General features: G+C 51.0%; 1 protein-coding gene across 1 annotated transcript; it reads right to left on the bottom strand.

The window, feature by feature from the left end:
• Window positions 1-2,487: 2,487 nt before the first annotated feature.
• On the bottom strand, window positions 2,488-14,685 carry NFATC2IP (nuclear factor of activated T cells 2 interacting protein). Its single transcript, XM_033101918.1, has 8 exons — window positions 14,241-14,685; window positions 13,463-13,535; window positions 6,739-6,856; window positions 5,965-6,045; window positions 5,668-5,854; window positions 4,593-4,737; window positions 4,356-4,465; window positions 2,488-2,984 (listed from the first exon to the last, which is right to left on the bottom strand). The coding sequence occupies exons 1-8, from the start codon at window positions 14,673-14,675 to the stop codon at window positions 2,826-2,828; spliced, it is 1,308 nt and encodes a 435-aa protein (XP_032957809.1). The 5' UTR covers window positions 14,676-14,685; the 3' UTR covers window positions 2,488-2,825.
• Between the last annotated feature and the right edge of the window lie 3,468 nt (window positions 14,686-18,153).

Raw genomic sequence — 18,153 nt, 5'->3', positions numbered from 1 at the left:
GAAAGACCATCTCACTGGCGATCAATCTCTTTGACCAAAAGGCTGAACAACCTCTCTCATCACAGAAGAAACGCAAATGCATTTACGAGTAGTCTTCCCCATATCCTCCCCAGATTAAGTGCTGATGGAGATAAGACGAAACTGGAAGCTTCTAGCACTTGCTAGTGGACGTATAGAGGTCAGCAGGCTGGCAGTACTGAAGAGGAACTGGGTAGGTACACGTGCGATGACCAGTGACCAGTGACCCCCTCCTGGATACACACCTGAGAGCTCATCGGGGGTCCCGGAGCGTCACTACAACACTGCTGGCAGTAGCAACATTCTGGGGCTAGAACTGGGTTTGGCTCTAAGGGACAGAAATCCTCAATCAGCAGTGATCGACACACGACAGAAGTTTCCCTTTCCCGTGAAAGCCCAGAGGTGGGCGGCGCAGGGCTCATGAGGTCCTGCGTGGAGGTTGAGACTCAGACTCCTTCTCTCCGTGTCCTCTGTGTGGCTCCCCTCCCCAAGGTCACTTCCTGTCAGTAGGGTTGTTCCATTTCCAGTCGGCAGCAGGAAGAAGGGAAGGGGGCACACATACCGTGGAAGCTGCACCCCTCTTCCCTGGACACCCCGTGAGCCCTTGGCCACGGCTAGCTACAACGGAGGCTGCGAAGTGTTGTCTTTATTCGGAAGTCTCTGTACTTTGCTAAAAACTAGGGGGTTTGTTGTCCTGGAGGAAGGAAGAATGGATGCGAGGGGAGAGCTAATGGTCTCAGTCACAGCAGCAGCTGTTGTGGGGGTCCCCTGAGGGCCACAAAGACAGAAACCCTCAACACATGTATTCCCATTTAGTCTATTGAGACCGAATACATAATTTTAATGTGTTCAAATTTATTAAGACGTAAAAGATCTGAAGAAAATGAGAGCTTTACCATATCGTGTATTATTTAAATGTTATAAAGGTTCCTTTCCGTTTTCCCTACATCGTAACTTCGAAGGAATGCAACATTCCAACAAAAGACATCTTAAGAATGTAATACACTTTTGCCAAAATTATACATATAGTGGAAAATTAATGGCTTTATTAGTAGACAGCACTGAGAAAACTGGCTCATTATACGGTGAAAATAAAACTTGGATCTCATGTGAATTTCAAATAGTTTAAAAATGTTCAATATTTAGCAGCCAGTACAGCCTGGCATCAACCATGAGAACAAATGTGTGACCATGCAGAGCAGACGCCAGTCACTGCAGATGCCAACTTGTGCTAGCTGGACTCCAGCCCTATGTAGTGGCCTAAATGTGAAAGGAAAAGCAAATAAGCTAACCGGAGAAAATGGAAAGCAGCTTAACTACTTTTACATAAGAAATCAAAAAGCAACAGGTGACATGACAAAATAGTTAATTCACCTACATTAAAAGTCAAAATTTCTGCTCAGTAAAGGACACCTCTAGATATCCAAACCCAAGTGCCACTCTGAGAGTTATTTGCAACTGCCCAGGAATATACGGGCAACTCTTGAGGATGAACAAAGAGACAGGAAGCCCGCAGAAGAAAAAAAATGAGTTCACAGAAAGGGAAATCAGAACGGCCGAGTCTCTGGATAGATGAAGAAATTACCCCAATTCCCGGTGATCAAACAAATGAATGGACCTTAAAACACAGCAGCCACTTGAAACCCAGCAGGCTGGCCAAAATTAGAAAGTTGGGCAATAAAAACGCAGGGGAGGATGACTGGAAATGGGAAGCGGCCAGTGGGAGGGTCAGGGTCCATCTGAAGAAAAACGTGGTACCGTAGAGAAATTAGCCTGCGTGTCCCGTGATCACGTCCTGGGCAATTATGCCGGAGACCTTTGCACAAGCGTAGAAGGGGACACGGAACAGCACGTTCGCCGTGGCCTCGTCCACGTGCTCAGGGGCTGGAGGCACCGAGAGGCCCACGAGCCAGCACGATAAGTAACACGCGTCTGACGCCCCCCGCGGAATGCCGCAGAGTCCAAAGCCACGAAGCAACACGCGTGGGAGAAAAAAGCAGCGGCACAAGTGGACAGCACGAGAGCACAGGCATACAGGAAATGCACACGTACCACGCTGCGTGTCACAAGGACGCAGCGTTACAAGGATGCGTTCACAGGCAAGGACAAGCCACCCACACCCGAGAAGGGACGCTTATGGGAGAGGGTGGCCTGAAGAAAGGGGGAGAACCGTTAAACCAGAGAAGCCTGGCACGGACTAGAATCACATCCCCAAGAAAAAGGCTGGGTTCTCAGAAATGCATTAAACAACGTGTGCGCTCCAGCGAGGGGTTCAGAAGGGTCCCGGGGCGCGTCAGGCGCCCGAGGCCGAGAACCCGCTCTATCCTTACAGAGGCCGTTCCACCGTCTGCCTCTGCTTAAGCTTAGGCACGGGTGAGCTTGGTCATTTATTTTCCTGCCAGGCAACGAACCACACCTGTGTGTGTGCCTTAGGCAAACTGCAAATGCCACCGAAGCCACTACTGGTCCTAGATGTAGTGCACTCAACCCAAATTTATTTCAACACCCTCTTTAAATACGAGCAGTTTCATAACACAGACATTTTGGTGAAGGAAAGGGTGATGGTGGACGTGACGGGAGGGGGCGCGTGAAAACTCAGTCTGCCCAGGGCAGCAATGACGACCACACAACCAACCAGGTAACTAACAGCATGAAACCAGGGTTAACAGGACAGGAGGTCAGTGTCATGCCTCTGTTGCTTCTGCTTAAGGAAAATTCTGCCTCAGGCTCAGCCGGTCCTTATGGGGCCAAAAGGGGGCAGCCGTTCTTCCCAAGTCCAGGCTGCGCCCCAAACAGGGAGCCGGTTTTCAACCCCAGACCTCAATGAGGTCCCCAGACTCCAGGCCCAGGTCAGCGGGCAGCTCCTTGCCTGAAAGCTTTGTCCCGTCAAAGAAGAAGGAGAGCTTGTGGCCCGAGAGTCCCATGGCCTCCTCGTAGCGGGACATGAGGGTCTTGAGAGGAGAATCCTGGAGAGATTGGAAAAAATGGATGTAACAATTTGAAAAGAAGGGCTGGGGAGAACGTGTAGGGACAGACAGAGGGCCTGGGACAGGCAGGACAAGGTGACAAGTAGTCAGCGCCCATGGAGGGAAGGTGAGCGGACGAAGAAGCCGGCACAGCTGGTCTCTCTCCTGGAATCAAGCCACAGAGCCCAAGGCTCAGGGTGGAGGCTCGGGGTCAGGCGGGTTCCCCAGGCCCCGTCTCCTCACCCACCAAGGAGGCCCGACGAGGGGAGCCTAGCCTACGGTGAGAAAGATCTGAGCCGGAGGCCAGGCTCTCCCACTTAGCTGGATGTGTGACCGTAGGCAAGTGTTACGGGTTGAGCTATGTGTGTCCCCCCAAAAGATACCTTGTGGTCCTGACCCCTGGTAAGTGGGGCACACTCGTGCCCTCATTGGGAAATAAGGCCCCTGCCGATGTCATCAAGTTAAGACAAGGTCATACTGGATTACTGGGCACGAGGGTGTCCTTGTAAGAAGAGAACCGAGTGGCCGGATGGCTCAGTTGGTTAGCGCGTGTGCTCTTAACAAGGTTGCCGGTTCGATTCCCGCATGGGATGGTGGGCTGCACCCCCTGCAACTAGACTGAAAACAGCGACTGGCCTTGGAGCTGATGATGGGTCCTGGAAACACACTGTTCCCCAATATCCCCCCCAAAAAAAAAATTTTTAAAAGAAGAAGAGAACAGACTCGCAGGGAGAAATCCGCATGACAAAAGAGGAGGCTGAGAGACCGGCAGCCACCACCCCCAGCAGCCAGGAGGAAGGAAGGATTCTCCCGGAGTCTCAAAGGGGGCACGACCCTGCTGCCGCCCTGACCTCACACTTGTGGCCTCCAGAACCGAGAGAACACCTTTCTGCTGGCATAAGCCACCCAGTGTGTGGCACTGTTACAGCAACCCTAGGACCCCAAGATATCAAGTTACCCCACCTCTCGAGACCTCGGTTTCCTCATTTAATGAGGGTAACAACAGTGCTTTCCCATGTAAGATGGTTGTGAAATTCAGTCATATCCTAAATGGGAACTAACTATTCTTAGAACAGGGACTGTCACTTACAGTGTGGCTTTGTTACTTTGCTGGGTTTTAGTGGTGACTATCCAGGGGTCCGTTCTGTTTTAACTGGAAGGAGTTAGGACACTAGAGCAGAGGTTCCCGCAGAAGGGGAGAGGGAAGCTGACCCACGGGCTCCTCCCACTAAGCCGGGTGGAAACTCCAGAGCAGCGAGGGAGGGCAGTGTCTCCAGCGAATCAGGACTACGGGGGCTCCAACCTCAGTCAAGTGACCAGAGACTGGCAGAGGGAAGGGTGGGGGCCTGGAGAGCCACGTCTCCCACTCACTCGAGACAGCGAGACTTCCAGCATCTGGTGTTTCTCCTTCCCCTGCACCCGGAGCTGCAGCAGATCGGACGTGTCTACGGCCTCTGGAGAACTTGCTAGCACCACACAGTCTGGAGGAGGCAGGATCGGGAAGCCAGGCCTAAGGAGGGGTGGGAAGCAGGGCCCCACCGGCGCCTTTCCCCTTAGCTACTCCCTATGGCAAAAGCCTCGAGGCTCCACCCCCTGCCTTCCTCTCACCAAGGATGTCAGCCACTCCAAGCTTGAGGGTCCTGGGGGTGGCGGTAGGAGACAGCTCTGTCTCCCCGAAGAGCAACAGGATCCTGCTTGGGGACACCCCGAGATGCGCAGCCATGTGGTCCACCACACTCTGCAGGGGCTCCGACTGGGGAGAGGGACAAGAAGCAAAGGAGGTCCCCCGGCCCGATGGGGTCTACCGCACCCAAGCCCCGCCCCCACAAGCTTCCGGCCTTTGCTACTCGCAGAGCTGCTCCGCTCTGAGTCTCACCCTATTTACCTGGCAAAGTATAGAATGAAATCATGTCAACGAGGGATTCCTTCCGGCAAGTAACACAAAGAGATGAAGCAACGTGGGTTAGGCGCAGACAGGGGTGGTGGGGACGGCAGCGAGGGGAACTCCCTGGCCCATCTGAACAGGCCGGCTGTTCCCAGCTCTGGCGCCAGGGCGGGGAGTACGGCCCCGGTCGTCACATCTCCCTACTTAGGAGAAGCCAGACATCTGGGCCTTTGTATGAAACACTGATGCGAAGCAACTCACGGATTGTAAAGCACTCGAAGGCCAGGAAAGATGCCCTTTGGACACGGCCCCGGGCTGCCCAGGTGCAGCCCCTGGCTTAGCTGCTTGCCCAGCGCATGGTGATGGCTCAACAGGGTCGATTCTGTCATCACTCTTGTTTTTGCACGGAATCATGCGGACAAAAACAGCAGTCTCCACCAGGGAGCCGAGGACAGCAGAAATGACTGAGTGACAGCTGCGCGTCTCGTGCCATAAGAGCATTAAGCACATTCAGAGGGTCCAAGGGAAGGAGAGAGGGAGGGGGACGCAGCCTGGGGAGGGGCGACCAAGCCACGTTTCTTAGGATGCTTACGTGGAGCTGGGGGAACAGGTGGGAAATGTGCCGGAGGGGAGAGTGAGGGACAGACAACAGAACAGTGACCACAGGGGCACCAGGCCGGAGCGAGCGGGGCGGGTCGAGGGCAGGATGGGCTCGGAGGACAGGGTCCCTCGGCCAGACGCCAGTCTTTCCACAGGCAGCTCCCGGGAGCCTCTGCCACAGGTGCTTCAGGCACTTACCATCCTGATGGGCAATCGGACCAGGTCAGCACGGCACCGGATTTTGAGCGGGAAGAGCCGGGGGCTCTCGGGGAGCACGGGGCCCTCCACGAGGACCACCTCGTCATCTTGGCTCAGGGGGTCCTGGCCCTGGCGCTGCTTGGGACTCAGGCAGGAACGGAGATCCTGGAGGCGCTTGTTCACCTCCCTGGGGTGCAGAAAGGACGGCGGGTCAGCGGGGGGGGGGGGGGCGGGGGGGGGGCACCAGCCTCCATACTGCCCGTCCACACCCCAGCCAGAGCCCCCTGCCCTTGGCACCTTAACTTCTGCAGTGCCCGAGTATGCTTTCTGCTTTTGGTCCTTGGCAGAGGTGAGGGCAAAGGGGAGATGTCCTGAGACCTGCAGAGAGAAGAGAGGCGAGATGGAAAACGAGGCAAGACCCAAGCCCCACAGCGCCCCTCATGGGCTATGAACCCCTGGGAACGGGGGGTGGGGAGGAGTCAGGAGGGAACACCTTCTGGTAACACCTTATTGGAAGACAAAGAAAGGCAATGATGGAAACCTGGGCATCCTTTTTATATTTACATGACCTCATTTACATCAGGGAGGAAAATGCCTAACTTAACATACGTCACCTCCCAGGTGACTGACTGTGTGCTAACATCTAACAGACACCGAGCACTTACTATATGCCAAGGGTCCACCCTTAATCTACTGAAAAATTCTGACATGGGTACCGCTATCGTCCCATTTCACAGAAGAGGAAAGTGAGGCAGAGAGGAGAGTCGTGAGGCATCTGGCCCGATCTGAACCACAGGGAGGTCCCTGGAGCCACACCCACCACCGCTGCATCGCTACCGTTTCAGACACAAAGAAGAAACACCCCACTCCTGTGGGCGGTCCTCACGGGCCCACTGTCATTCTCTCATGAGGGCGTCTCTGCTCCCAGGAGCTTTTCCTCACCGAAGCATCATGAGGCCTTCCATCTCGTCTCCTTACACTTTCAGGAGCCCCTCAGGAATCCTGCCCACCTCAGACTACCCCTCCACTTCCTCTCCGCTCCTAGGGCCTCCGTGCCCTGGCTGCACTCACAAAGACTCCTCCTTTTTTTCTTCTTCTTCTTCCTTACTCCTCAGCTTCTTCTTCCAGGGAGAATCTGGAAATGGGATATCCTCGGCATGGGAACTGCTAGAATCTGCCATATCCCCTTCTGGGAACAGAGGAGGAGAAAGTGGAAAGGGTTAGCCAAGAGAGGGCAGTGGGGGGCCGAGGAGAGGAGACGTGACAGGCGGGCTTCGTCCTCAGCGAGGAGACACAGGACCACATGACAACGCGGGAAGAGCTCCCGGGGCATGAGTCAAAAAGGAAATGCCTCACGCAGACGGGGCTGGAGTCTGAAAGAGGAGAGCGGGATCGTATCCCAGCCTCGCGCTAAGACACGAGACAGTGTGGCAAGTCGGGAAGAGGCCAGCTCCAAAGAAAGCAGTGTTCTCCCTTTTTTCATGACATGCACCCCACAAATACCAGGCACACAACCCAGAAAATACGTATTTACTTAACACCAGTATACTACGATTGTAATACTATCAGTATTATGCATTACTATACATGGACATACTATTATGCCTATTATGAAACATACATGAAATGCCGTATTTTCTTCCTGTACTCAGTTTTGTGGGCACAAAGAGCCTATGTGGGGAGGGAGGGAAGGAGGTATACCGATCGGTACAGACCCTCTAAGCCCAGGTCTCTCAAACTCCACCCATGTGTCATTATTACAGTTTGCTGTTATCTCTGCATTATTTATTTAGTACCTTTCTTGAAATCACTTCTTTTAACGTAAATTCCTCATAAAAGGAAACTAGGTATTTTCTTCCTCTTTTATTGAGGTATAAATGACGTATCACATTACATTAGCTTCGGGTGCACAACATAAATGATTCGATACTTGTATACATCGTGAAATGATCAGAAACCAGGTATTATTCTAGATAGAGAAGCTCTTTTCTACTGCTTGCCACCAACCAAAGATCATCATTCAGCATAAAAATACTGTGAAAACAAAACAAGGATAATAAATCCTAGATCAGTGGTTCTGAATCGGAGGCAATTCTGCCTCCCAGGAGACAAGTGGCAATTGTCTGGAGAATATTTTGGTTGTCAGCAGGTGGGGAATACTGGCATCTCGCACGTGGATGTCAAGATGCTGCTACACCTCCTCCAATGCAGACAACAGACTTGTCCAGTCCAATATCAGCGGTGCTGTGGCTGAGAAACCCGGTCCTACCTAGATACGGCAGCTGCTGGAGAGTCTGCGTTTCTGACAAGCTCCCAGGGGATGCCCAATACTGCTGGGCCCACAGTTTGAGTGGCAAGGACAGGGGTACACTTTATATAGCACTTCTACATGCCAGGTACTACCCTAGACAATACATATAGCCCAAGAAAGGGCTCTCTATATATTCTCTTTCAATCATTCTCACTAAAATCCTTTGACATAGGTCCACTGTGATCCCTGTTTTCCTAATGAGGAAATTGAAGCATTGAGAGATTAACTTGGCCAAGATCCCACAGCTACTACAGGGTCGAGGTGGGATTCGACTCCAGGCCAGCTGATTCTCACCCTGTCAGACTCCCTCAAGGTACAGAAGTCTTGGTCCAAGGTCTGCATCTGCCCACTGGATCACTTCCTTATTAGACTTCACTCTTAGTCACTGCCCTTGGATGGGTTACAAAAATCACGTCACTGGGGGAGGACAAAGGCTGGACAGCCCTAATAAGACTCAGAGAACACTGCTGGCTCCAGAGTGTTCCCAAGGAACTTGTCCAAGATGTAACAAGATAGTACAGATTCTCAACACCTCTTCCTCCCCGTCCCGATTACAGAATCAGCACCTCCAAGGAGGGTGCCTAGAAATCTGCAACATTAGCCTTATGCCTATGAGAGCTGGGGGAAGGGTAGTCTGCCAGCACTTCCCGAGCCTTCTGATTAACAGTCCAGCTCCTAATGGTCCTAGAAGGTGGAGGAGGTAAATGCTGGGCTCACCTGCTCTCACAATCACATCAACATTACAACTAAACTACAGAACAACCATCACTGAGAATCGCCTAAAGTCTGGCTGAACAGAAGTCGTATAACTAAGGACATACAGAAGAAGCCACGTGGAGACTGGTAGGAGGGGCAGAGACACGGAACGAACTGGTCCCCATATATACAAGTGGCTGTTAAAAAAATCCGGGAGGTCTCAGCTGCAGAGGCCCCCTGAGAAGCGAGGGGTCCCAGCCCCACACCAGGCTCCCCAGCCCAGGTTCCAGTGCCAGGAAGAGAAGTCCTCATAACTTCTGGATGTGAAATCCAGTGGAGACTGTGGCTCAGTGAGATGAGGGCGGCTACACAGTCCAATGCTCCTCTTGGAGGGACCGTGCACGGACTTACTCGCTGACGGACTCACTCGCTCTGAGCTGCAGCGCTGGAGCTGCAGCTTGAAAGTCACCAGGGACACACAGGGAGGAACTGAGGTGTCTGGCTTCAGAGCGAGGGCTGGAGGTGCAGCTTTCTCCCAGACAGAAGTGCTGGCAGAGTCCATTATTGCTTTGTTGAACCCTCCCTCCTCCCAGCGTGCAGACGTTACGTGATCTCAATCAACCTGGTTAACACCATTCGCCCCGCTGTGGTGATTCCTTGAGACTCTGCCCCTCCCAATTTATGGACCCACCCAGCTGCTTCCAGTGGGTTTTCCACACAAACGGAAAACTCATACTGCGGAGCTTGGCTCATGCTGAGGACTTTCCTAAAATCTCTCAAAGGTTCACAAAACCGAAACAAGCAGCATCTGGCCTTGGCATGTCCTGTATCTCATACTAAGTAGCCCCAAGCCCAGTATAAGCAGCAACCGGCTTCCGTTCACACCTTAGCTTCTCCTAGGCACCTCCAAGCCCAGCAAAGGTGGAAGACATCTGCAAATCAATTTATGACTCATGCCAGGTGGGCCTGGGCAGGACACAGGCTGTGGCTGAACTTGGCTTACAGTGGGGCCCCTTCCAGGAGGCCCGGGGCTGGCACTGCACCAGAGCACCACCTAGTCACCTCCATAAATGACACACACAAAGGGCAGATGGGCAGGCACCAGAGCCCTGCTAAAGTGAATCCTGCTCTGTTTGTTTCTATGTATTAAGGAGGGCTGCCATGTTTCCCAGTGTTAGTAGAGTGGCCTGAGTAGAGTAAAGTCAGCCCTGCACAACAGCTTCTCCACGGTAGTCACAGCCAATTCTCACAACCAATCAACCTGAAGGTCAATCCCTCCCATTGATGTGTAAACAGCAACCAAAGCTCAACTATAGCAGGAGGGCACACACAATCCACACAAGGGACACACCTGCAGCACCTGGCTCAGGTGATCAGGGAGACCGTATCACTGACTCCCAGAGCACATCTACTACATAAGGCCACTCTACTAAGACCGGGAAACATAGCAGCCCTACTTAACACATAGAAACAAACACAGGGAGGCAGCCAAAATGGGGACACAAAGACACATGTCCCAAATGAGAGAACAGAACAAAGCTCCAGAAAAAGAACTAAACAAAACGGAGACAAGCAATCTACCAGATGGAGAGTTCAAAACACTGGTTATAAGGATGCTCAATGATCTCAGTCAGAATGTCAATGGAGAGATGGGAAACATACACATAGAGATAAAAGTCATAAAAAAGAACTAGTCAGAAATGAAGAATACAGTAACTAAAATAAAGAAAACATTAGAGAGTATCAACAGTAGATCAGATGAAGCAGAGGTTCGAATCAGAGATTTGGAAGATAAGGTAGCAGAAAATACCCAATCAGAATAGAAAAAAAAAAAGAATCCAAAAAAATGAAGACAGTTTAAGGGGCCTCTGGGACAACATCAAGCATACCAGCATTTGCATCATAGGGGTACCAAGAAGAAAAAAAGACAGAGCAAGGAATTGAAAATCTATTTGAAGAAATAATGATGGAAAATTTCCCTAACCCGGCAAAGGAAATAAATACTGTGTTTCCCCAAAAATAAGACCTAACCGGAAAATAAGCCCTAGCATTTTTCAGGATGACATCTCCTGAACATTAGCCCAAATGCGTCTTTTGGAGCAAAAATTAATATAAGACATGGTCTTACTTTCGGGGAAACACGGTATAGAAGCCCAGGAAGCGCAGAGTCCCAAACAAGATGAACACAAACAGGCCCACATCAAGACACATCATAATTAAAATGCCAAAAGTTAAAGACGAAGAATCTTAAAAGCAGCAAGAGAGTCAATTAGTTCCTATAAGGGAGCTCCTATAAGACTTGTCAGCGGATTTCGCAACAGAAACTTTACAGACCTGAGGGATTGGCAAGAAATACTCAAAGTGATAAAAAGCAAGGACCTACAACCAAGTTTGCTCTACCCAGCAAAGCTATCACTTAAAATTGAAAGAGAGATAGAGCTTCCCAGCCAAGAAAAAGCTAAAGGAGTCCATAACCAGCAAACTAGTATTCCAAAAAATGTTATAGGGGCTTCCTTAAGAAGAAAAAAGATCAAAAATCTGATAATAAAATGGCAATAATTAGATATCTATATCATCAATTACTTCAAATGTAAATGAATTAAATGCTCCAATCAAAAGACATAGGCTGGGGGCTGGCCCGGTGGCTCAGGCGGTTAGAGCTCCATGCTCCTAACTCCGAAGGCTGCAGGCTGCCGGTTCGATTCCCACATGGGCCAGTGGGCTCTCAACCACAAGGTTGCCAGTTCAACTCCTCGAGTCCCGCAAGGGATGGTGGGCTCCGCCCCCTGCAACTAAGATTGAACATGGCACCTTGAGCTGAGCTGCTGCTGAGCTCCCGGATGGCTCAGTTGGTTGGAGCGCATCCTCTCAACCATGAGGTTGCCGGTTCGACTCCCACAAGGGATGGTGGGCTGCACCTCCTGCAACTAGAAAAACGGCAACTGGACCTGGAGCTGAGCTGCACCCTCCACAACTAAGACTGAAAGGACAACAACTTGACTTGGAAAAAAAGTCCTGGAAGTACACACTGTTCCCCCATAAAGTCCTGTTCCCCTTCCCCAATAAAATCTTTAAAAAAAAAAAAAAAGACATAGGCTAAATGGATAAGAAAACAAAATCCTTACATAAGCTGCCTACAAGAGATTCACTTTAGCTCAAAAAACACACAGACTGAAAGGGATGGAAAAAGATATTTCATGAAGGGGAAAAAAAAGAAAGCTGGGGTAGCAATACTTATACCAGACAAAATAGACTTTAAAACAAAGGCTAGGGGTGGCCAGTTAGCTCAGTTGGTTAGAGCGAGGTGCTAATAACAGCAAGGTTGCAGGTTCAATCCCTGCATGGGCCACTGTGAGCTGTGCCCGTCTTAAAAGAAAAAAAAAAAAAAAAGGCTATAACTATGGAAAACAGTATAGAAGTTCCTCAAAATATTAAAAATAAAACTACCTTATGACCTATTAATAGCAATTCCGTTCCTGGGTATTTAGCCAAAGAAATCCAAAACACTAATTTGAAAAGATATATGTACCCCTATGTTTGCTGCAGTGTTATTGAACAATAGCCACCATACAGAAACAACCGAAATGTCCTTCAATAGACAACTGGATAAAGAAATTGTGGCACATACTCGCATATACAAGGAGTATTACTCTGCCATAAAAAAGAATGAAATCTTACCATTAGCAATAATATGGATGGACCTAGAAGATATTATGCTAAGTGAAATAAGTCAGACTGAGAAAGACAAATACTATATGATCTCACTTATGTGTAGAATCTAAAGAACAGAATAAACGAACAAACAAAACAGAAGTAGACTCATGGATAAAGAGAACAAACTGATAGCTGCTAGAAGGATGAAGGTTGGGGGATAGTAAGAAAGGTGAAGGGACTAGGAAGTATAAATTGGTAGTTACAAAATTGTCACGGGGATGTGAAATATAGTAAGAGAAATACAGTCGATAATATTGTAAAAACTATGTATAGTGTGAGACGGGTACTAGACTTATCGGGGGAATCACTTCATAAATTGTATATATTTCTAACCACTAGGCTATACCCCTGAAACTAACATAAAGTGATACTGAATGTCAACTATAATTAAATGCGCGACTACACGGTCACGGGATGTAAAGCACAGCATAGGGAACATAGTCAGCGCTATTGTAATAGCTGTGTACGGTGTCAGATGGGTAGTAGACTTGTTGGGGTGATCATTTTGTGAGGTACGTAAATGTCTAATCACGATATTGTTTTTGTACACCTGAACATGGGCCAGGGAGCTGTGTCCTACACAACTAGACTGAGAAACAACGGCTCGAACCGGCGGGTGGCGGGGGAGACGGAAAAAAGGGGGGAAAAATTGTGATGGTTGCCAGATTGAAGGGGGGTTGTGGGGATGGGTGAAAATGGGGACGGGATTAGGAAGTACAAATTGGTAGTTACAAGATAGTCACGGGGGTGTAAAGTAAAGCATAGGGAACATAGTCAATGATATGGTAAGAACGTAGGTAGGGTGTCAAATCGGTACTAGACTGATGCGGTAATCACTACGTAAGATATATACACGTCTAGTCACTATATTGTACCCCTGAAACTAATATAATATTGTATGTCAACTGTAATTGAAAAATTTTTTAAAAAGTCCCGCTCATTTCAGGACTGGAGCGCTTTTTTTGGCTGGGATGCAGGAGTCCGCATTCAGGCCCTTCCCAGAGCCTCAGGCAACCAAGAGCTACAGGGATGTAAACTCCCTCGGCCCAGCACCTCTCCGTTGCCCTCCCTTACCTTCCTCGGCCTCTAGGGCACAGAGTTTCAGGAGGGGCAGGTGATCCGGAATGAGGTGGAGGCTGCTTTTCACCTGCAAAGACAAAAGCGGGTCAGCCCACGTCCTCCCTCCCTGAAAGGTAAACCCGGATGGCCCTTCCCTCAGCCCTAGGCCTCCTCCAGCCCCCAAGTTCTCCCCAAGGATGTAGACCCCACAGCCTTCTCCCAGGACTCGGGAGCCCAACTCCATCAGGATCCAAAACCGAAGTGCCCTGCCTCTTACACCCCTTTACACCCCTTTTCCCTAAGACACTCTGAGGATCCAGGTTTAGTTCTCCTTTTTTTTTTTTTACTAGGTTTCCAACCAACCCGCTCTTAGAATCCTAGGGAATCCCAGCCCCGTAGCGTCCCCCAACCGCCTGGGGACCCCAGTCCTCTCTGAACTCCCATGAACCCCAGCCCCCAATATCCCAGCTTCCTGGATCCTTAGCAATGGGTCCCAACCTCAAAACCCAATATGACCCAAATCCCAGGCCCAGGGCCAGCGCCACTCTGAACTCTCAGGGATGCCCGCCCCATTGCCTCTCTATGCTCCCGACGGGAACCCCAAACTCCCAACACACTTCAAAGCCCCCCATCTTCCCAGTCTGCAGAAACCCCAGGAACCCGGCATCTCTCTGCCTCCAAGTCCCCGGTCCCCGCTACCGTTGAGTCACCCAAGGCCAAGCCCAGCACCCTACCCTCGGCACTCCCCACACCCAGGCTTTCCGCGCTAGCCCTCCCGGGAACCCGGCTACACCTTCCCGGAGTACACCGGAACCACAGGTGCCTCTCCCGGATCCAGCAGCAGCCGCCGTCGCCGCGGCCTGACCAGGATCGGAGGAGCTCCAGCCGGCCGTGCATCTTCCCCTTCGCTGTTACTGTCGCTGTCGTCCCGGGGCGCGGCCGGCACGGCGGGCTCCGGAAGCGGGACCTGCTCCGGGAGCCCGACCTCCACCGGGAGCGGGACGTCCACCGGGTCCGCAACGCCGAGCGCCGTTGGGACCTCCAAAATATCCTCATCACTCTCGCTGACCAAGTCCACAAGTACCGAATCCAGGGAGCGCCGAGCTGGAGACCGCTGGGCGCGAGAATGCCGGCCCCGGCCGCCTCGGCCCCCCCGAGCCCCTCGACCGACACCGCCGCCTCGGGCCCTCCGGCCCCGTTTCCTCACCGGCTCCTCCATGACACACATCCGGCGGCCAAAATCGCCCGCCCCTAGTCGACTCTCCCGGCCCCCTTCCGCGACTTCTGCCTTTCATTGGGTAAACTGCCTGCTAGTCAGCTTTTCTCCCCGCCCAGATGCCCTGGATCCGCCTTTCCACCTTTTCACTGGTCGTTTCACCCGCCCATCACATATCCACCACTGAAACCTAGGCGCCAAAGATTCCAATGAGCCTCCGCGCAATCAGCGTATGTTTTAATTCGGCCGGGCTCACCCATTGGCCTGGCTGCCTCTCTTCCAGCCCCGCCCATTTAAGAGTCCGTTTTCCTGGTTAGTGGAGGAGCGGAGCGTCCTGGGAATTGTAGTCCTCAGGCCCTCAGGGTGGAGGAAGGCGGGCTGGAGATTGCTTTTAGAAATCTCAGAATTGGGCCTCAGACATAATGGCTATCCCCATTATTTCCCTGTGGGGACAGAGCCCCAAAAAGCAGTTTCCAGGCTCTCGGCCTCACATAGAAAGGTGCTGGCTCAGGTAGTAAATGGCCATCGACTGTGATCAAATGGCCAGCAGCTGTGGCTAGTTGGCCGTCAGCTGTAACCAGTGAGCCATTAGCCATGAATATAACTGCCGTGGCTAGGCTAGTAGCAAAAAGAAAAAAAGGAGGAGCTAGCTAGAAGATGGTGGCTGAGCCTGCAAGCGGCGCAGTGAGGGTTGAGAATTGTGTTGCTCCTGGTTCCTGTGTCTCCAACCCAGCCGCCAGCGAGAATATAGTGAGTGGTCTGACTCCCCTACCTATGGCTCCGTGGGTGTTCCTTTTTGGCCTCACCATGTCTTGCGTTCTTATGTGGGGAGTGGGACCAGAGACCCTGCCGGGCGCCCCGCACGACATTCCCCCAACCGCGTTCTGGACGAATTCTACGCAATGCCAACCACTCTCGCACACGCCCCTCCTCACGTGCAGAATCCACACAGTACACACCCCGGACCAACACTTTTTAACACCATTCAACTCTCTGAACAGCATACAAAGCCTCTCTCTCACACCAGACGTCCCAACAGGCACATTTCACGCACAATGTCACCACAGCATACACCCACGCAACACCCTCCCACAACATACAACTGGAAGGGCAAACACAGATGAAAAATAAGAGGCTTATTTCTCCCCGTTGAAAATAAGGGACGTGACTTTCCCCCACTCTCTCCTTTCTTGCAGAATTTCTTTCTCGGTCCTTTTCAATTGTATGCAAATCTTTATAGTGGCTAAATAAGCCTCCTGCCAGTCTCATATCTCAGGAATTCCAGGACCGGAAGCCATCGTTCTGAAATGCAAACATCAAGGGACACAGCTCCTGGAGGAGAATAACTGCCTATCTTCGGAGAGGTCCTTCACGCAATACACAAAGTACCTCTCCACTGAGAAGTTTGTTTCTCCCCTAACCCGCCAGAAAGCCTGTAACTATTATAGAGTTAGGAGGAACTATGTGTGACTAAAGGTGTTTCCAAGTCCTCTTACTTGAGGCGTTGTCATTGTTTATCTTGAAAACAAGATGAGGGTTTTGAAACTCTATCTTCAAAACAGGACAATGGGTTGTACCTGCTTGGCTACGTCAAAGGGCGAGAGTTCTTTCCGCCTCTGCAATCTCTTAGCGGATTGCCTGGGATGTGCATCCATTCTGGTTATAAAGCTTATTTAATAAAAAAGAAAAAAATGTTAGGGGCCAGCCTGGTGGCTCAGGCGGTTGGAGCTCCATGCTCCTAACTCCGAAGGCTGCCGGTTCGATTCCCACATGGGCCAGTGGGCGCTCAACCACAAGGTTGCCGGTTCAACTCCCGCAAGGGATGGTGGGCTGTGCCCCCTGCAACTAGTAACGGCAACTGGACCTGGAGCTGAGCTGCGCCCTCCACAACTAAGATTGAAAGGACAACATATTGACTTGGAAAAAAGTCCTGGAAGTACACACTGTTCCCCCAATAAAGTCCTGTTCCCCTTCCCCAATAAAATCTTTAAAAAAAAAAGTGTTTTCTGTCTTTACTACCTCTGTGGGTTGGAAGAAAATTTTTTCTCATTATATTTCCCCAACACCCCCCAACATCTCACACCTCAGAAGCTACATACCCTCCACACACCTTAGTCACAACTCCTGCACAAGCACACACACAGCACACACACCCCTTCAACACACATCTCCCATATCACCTCCAACCGCATGACCTGACACCTCACACCATACGTCCCACACCACATTCACCAACACCCACACACATACATTCCATACCACCTGCCTCGCACACACAGAATGTTCACATAACTTGTACTTCACACATCCATCCATTTGGTATAGCGTATAGACTGCCACCCACATCCCATCCCATCCCCTTTCTCTGGCACACTGATATCTCTGACACATGTACCCGAACTCTGTCCTTCAGGTAGACTTGCCCAGGCCAAGAGTGAAGGCACACACACACACACACACACACACACACAGACCCGCAGAGGGTGGGGCTGTTTCCCAGGGAACAGAGGCTCTTAGGCTCTGGCAGAGGGAGCACTAAAGGCTGCCCACACACAGGAAACCTTCAGCCATTCTTGGTAGCCAGGCTAGATGCATAGAGACTGCACCAAAAGTCCTTGTCTTGAGCCCCACCTGGGAGGCCAGGGCAAACTAGGGAAGCAGGGCGTGTTCTGAGGGCCTGAAACACCCCCCAAGTCTCCTTCTTCCTACAGCGTAGTCAAGAGCTGTAAGTGGTCCGGCCCCTGTCAAAAGTCCAGCTCAGTGTGGGAAGTTGAGAAGCTCCACATGGTCTCAGTGTCCTCTGGCTCCTGGCACACAGTAGGTCCTTAATAAATGCCAAATAATAATGGGTAATCCTTGAGGGCTTACTAGGCCAACTGTCATGTGCTTTCTATCTCACTGAAGGCTCCCTATTTTACGGACCAGGAAACTACAGCACAGACAGCTTGAATCACTCAACTGGAATGGGGATTCAAACCTAGCTAATGTGATTCCAGAACGCTGGGCTGGGGTGGGCACACCTCTGTTCCTCAATTTCTCCCAAGACTTCCCGGGGTGGCAGGGCCCTCAGCAGTGTCTCCCTGCTCTGCACCCTGATGTCATGACTTTCTACACACCTTCATTCACTCCTTCTTCCCCACTCATTTTCTGAGCTCCTGATATTTGCATACCCTGGCTGGGTACCACGGGCACCGAGAAGACCCAGACATCGATTCACCCTCCAGAAGGAAGGATATTTTCACCAGGAGTCAAGCTCAAATGCATCAGGCACAGGCAGGAAACCTACACGAACGCAGCTGGATGCAAGGTAATAGGGGAGGGTGGGAATTATGGCAAAATGGAGAGCTTATTTTAGCTGCAGGGTAAGAATGCTAAGCTAGACCTGGGATTTTTATTGTTTTATTTTAGTTTTATTTTTGCCCTGGAGACTGTGTTCAAGGTGGAAGCCCAAGGAAATGCTGGCGATTACACCTAACTCCTTACGTTACAC

This window comes from Rhinolophus ferrumequinum (genome assembly GCF_004115265.2).
Source record: "Rhinolophus ferrumequinum isolate MPI-CBG mRhiFer1 chromosome 15 unlocalized genomic scaffold, mRhiFer1_v1.p scaffold_54_arrow_ctg1_1, whole genome shotgun sequence".
Lineage (NCBI taxonomy): Eukaryota > Metazoa > Chordata > Mammalia > Chiroptera > Rhinolophidae > Rhinolophus > Rhinolophus ferrumequinum.
This window is presented reverse-complemented; position numbering and strand designations above follow the sequence as displayed.

Bases quoted from the DNA above. Each gene is read 5' to 3' on its own strand.
- NFATC2IP (XM_033101918.1), bottom strand. From the start codon at position 14,675: ATGTGTGTCATGGAGGAGCCGGTGAGGAAACGGGGCCGGAGGGCCCGA. The intron at 13,536-14,240 runs GTGTAGCCGGGT...TTGTCTTTGCAG, and splicing joins TTCCGGTGTACTCCGGGAAG to GTGAAAAGCAGCCTCCACCT. The intron at 5,855-5,964 runs GTGCCAAGGGCA...TCTGCACCCCAG, and splicing joins CGGGCACTGCAGAAGTTAAG to GGAGGTGAACAAGCGCCTCC.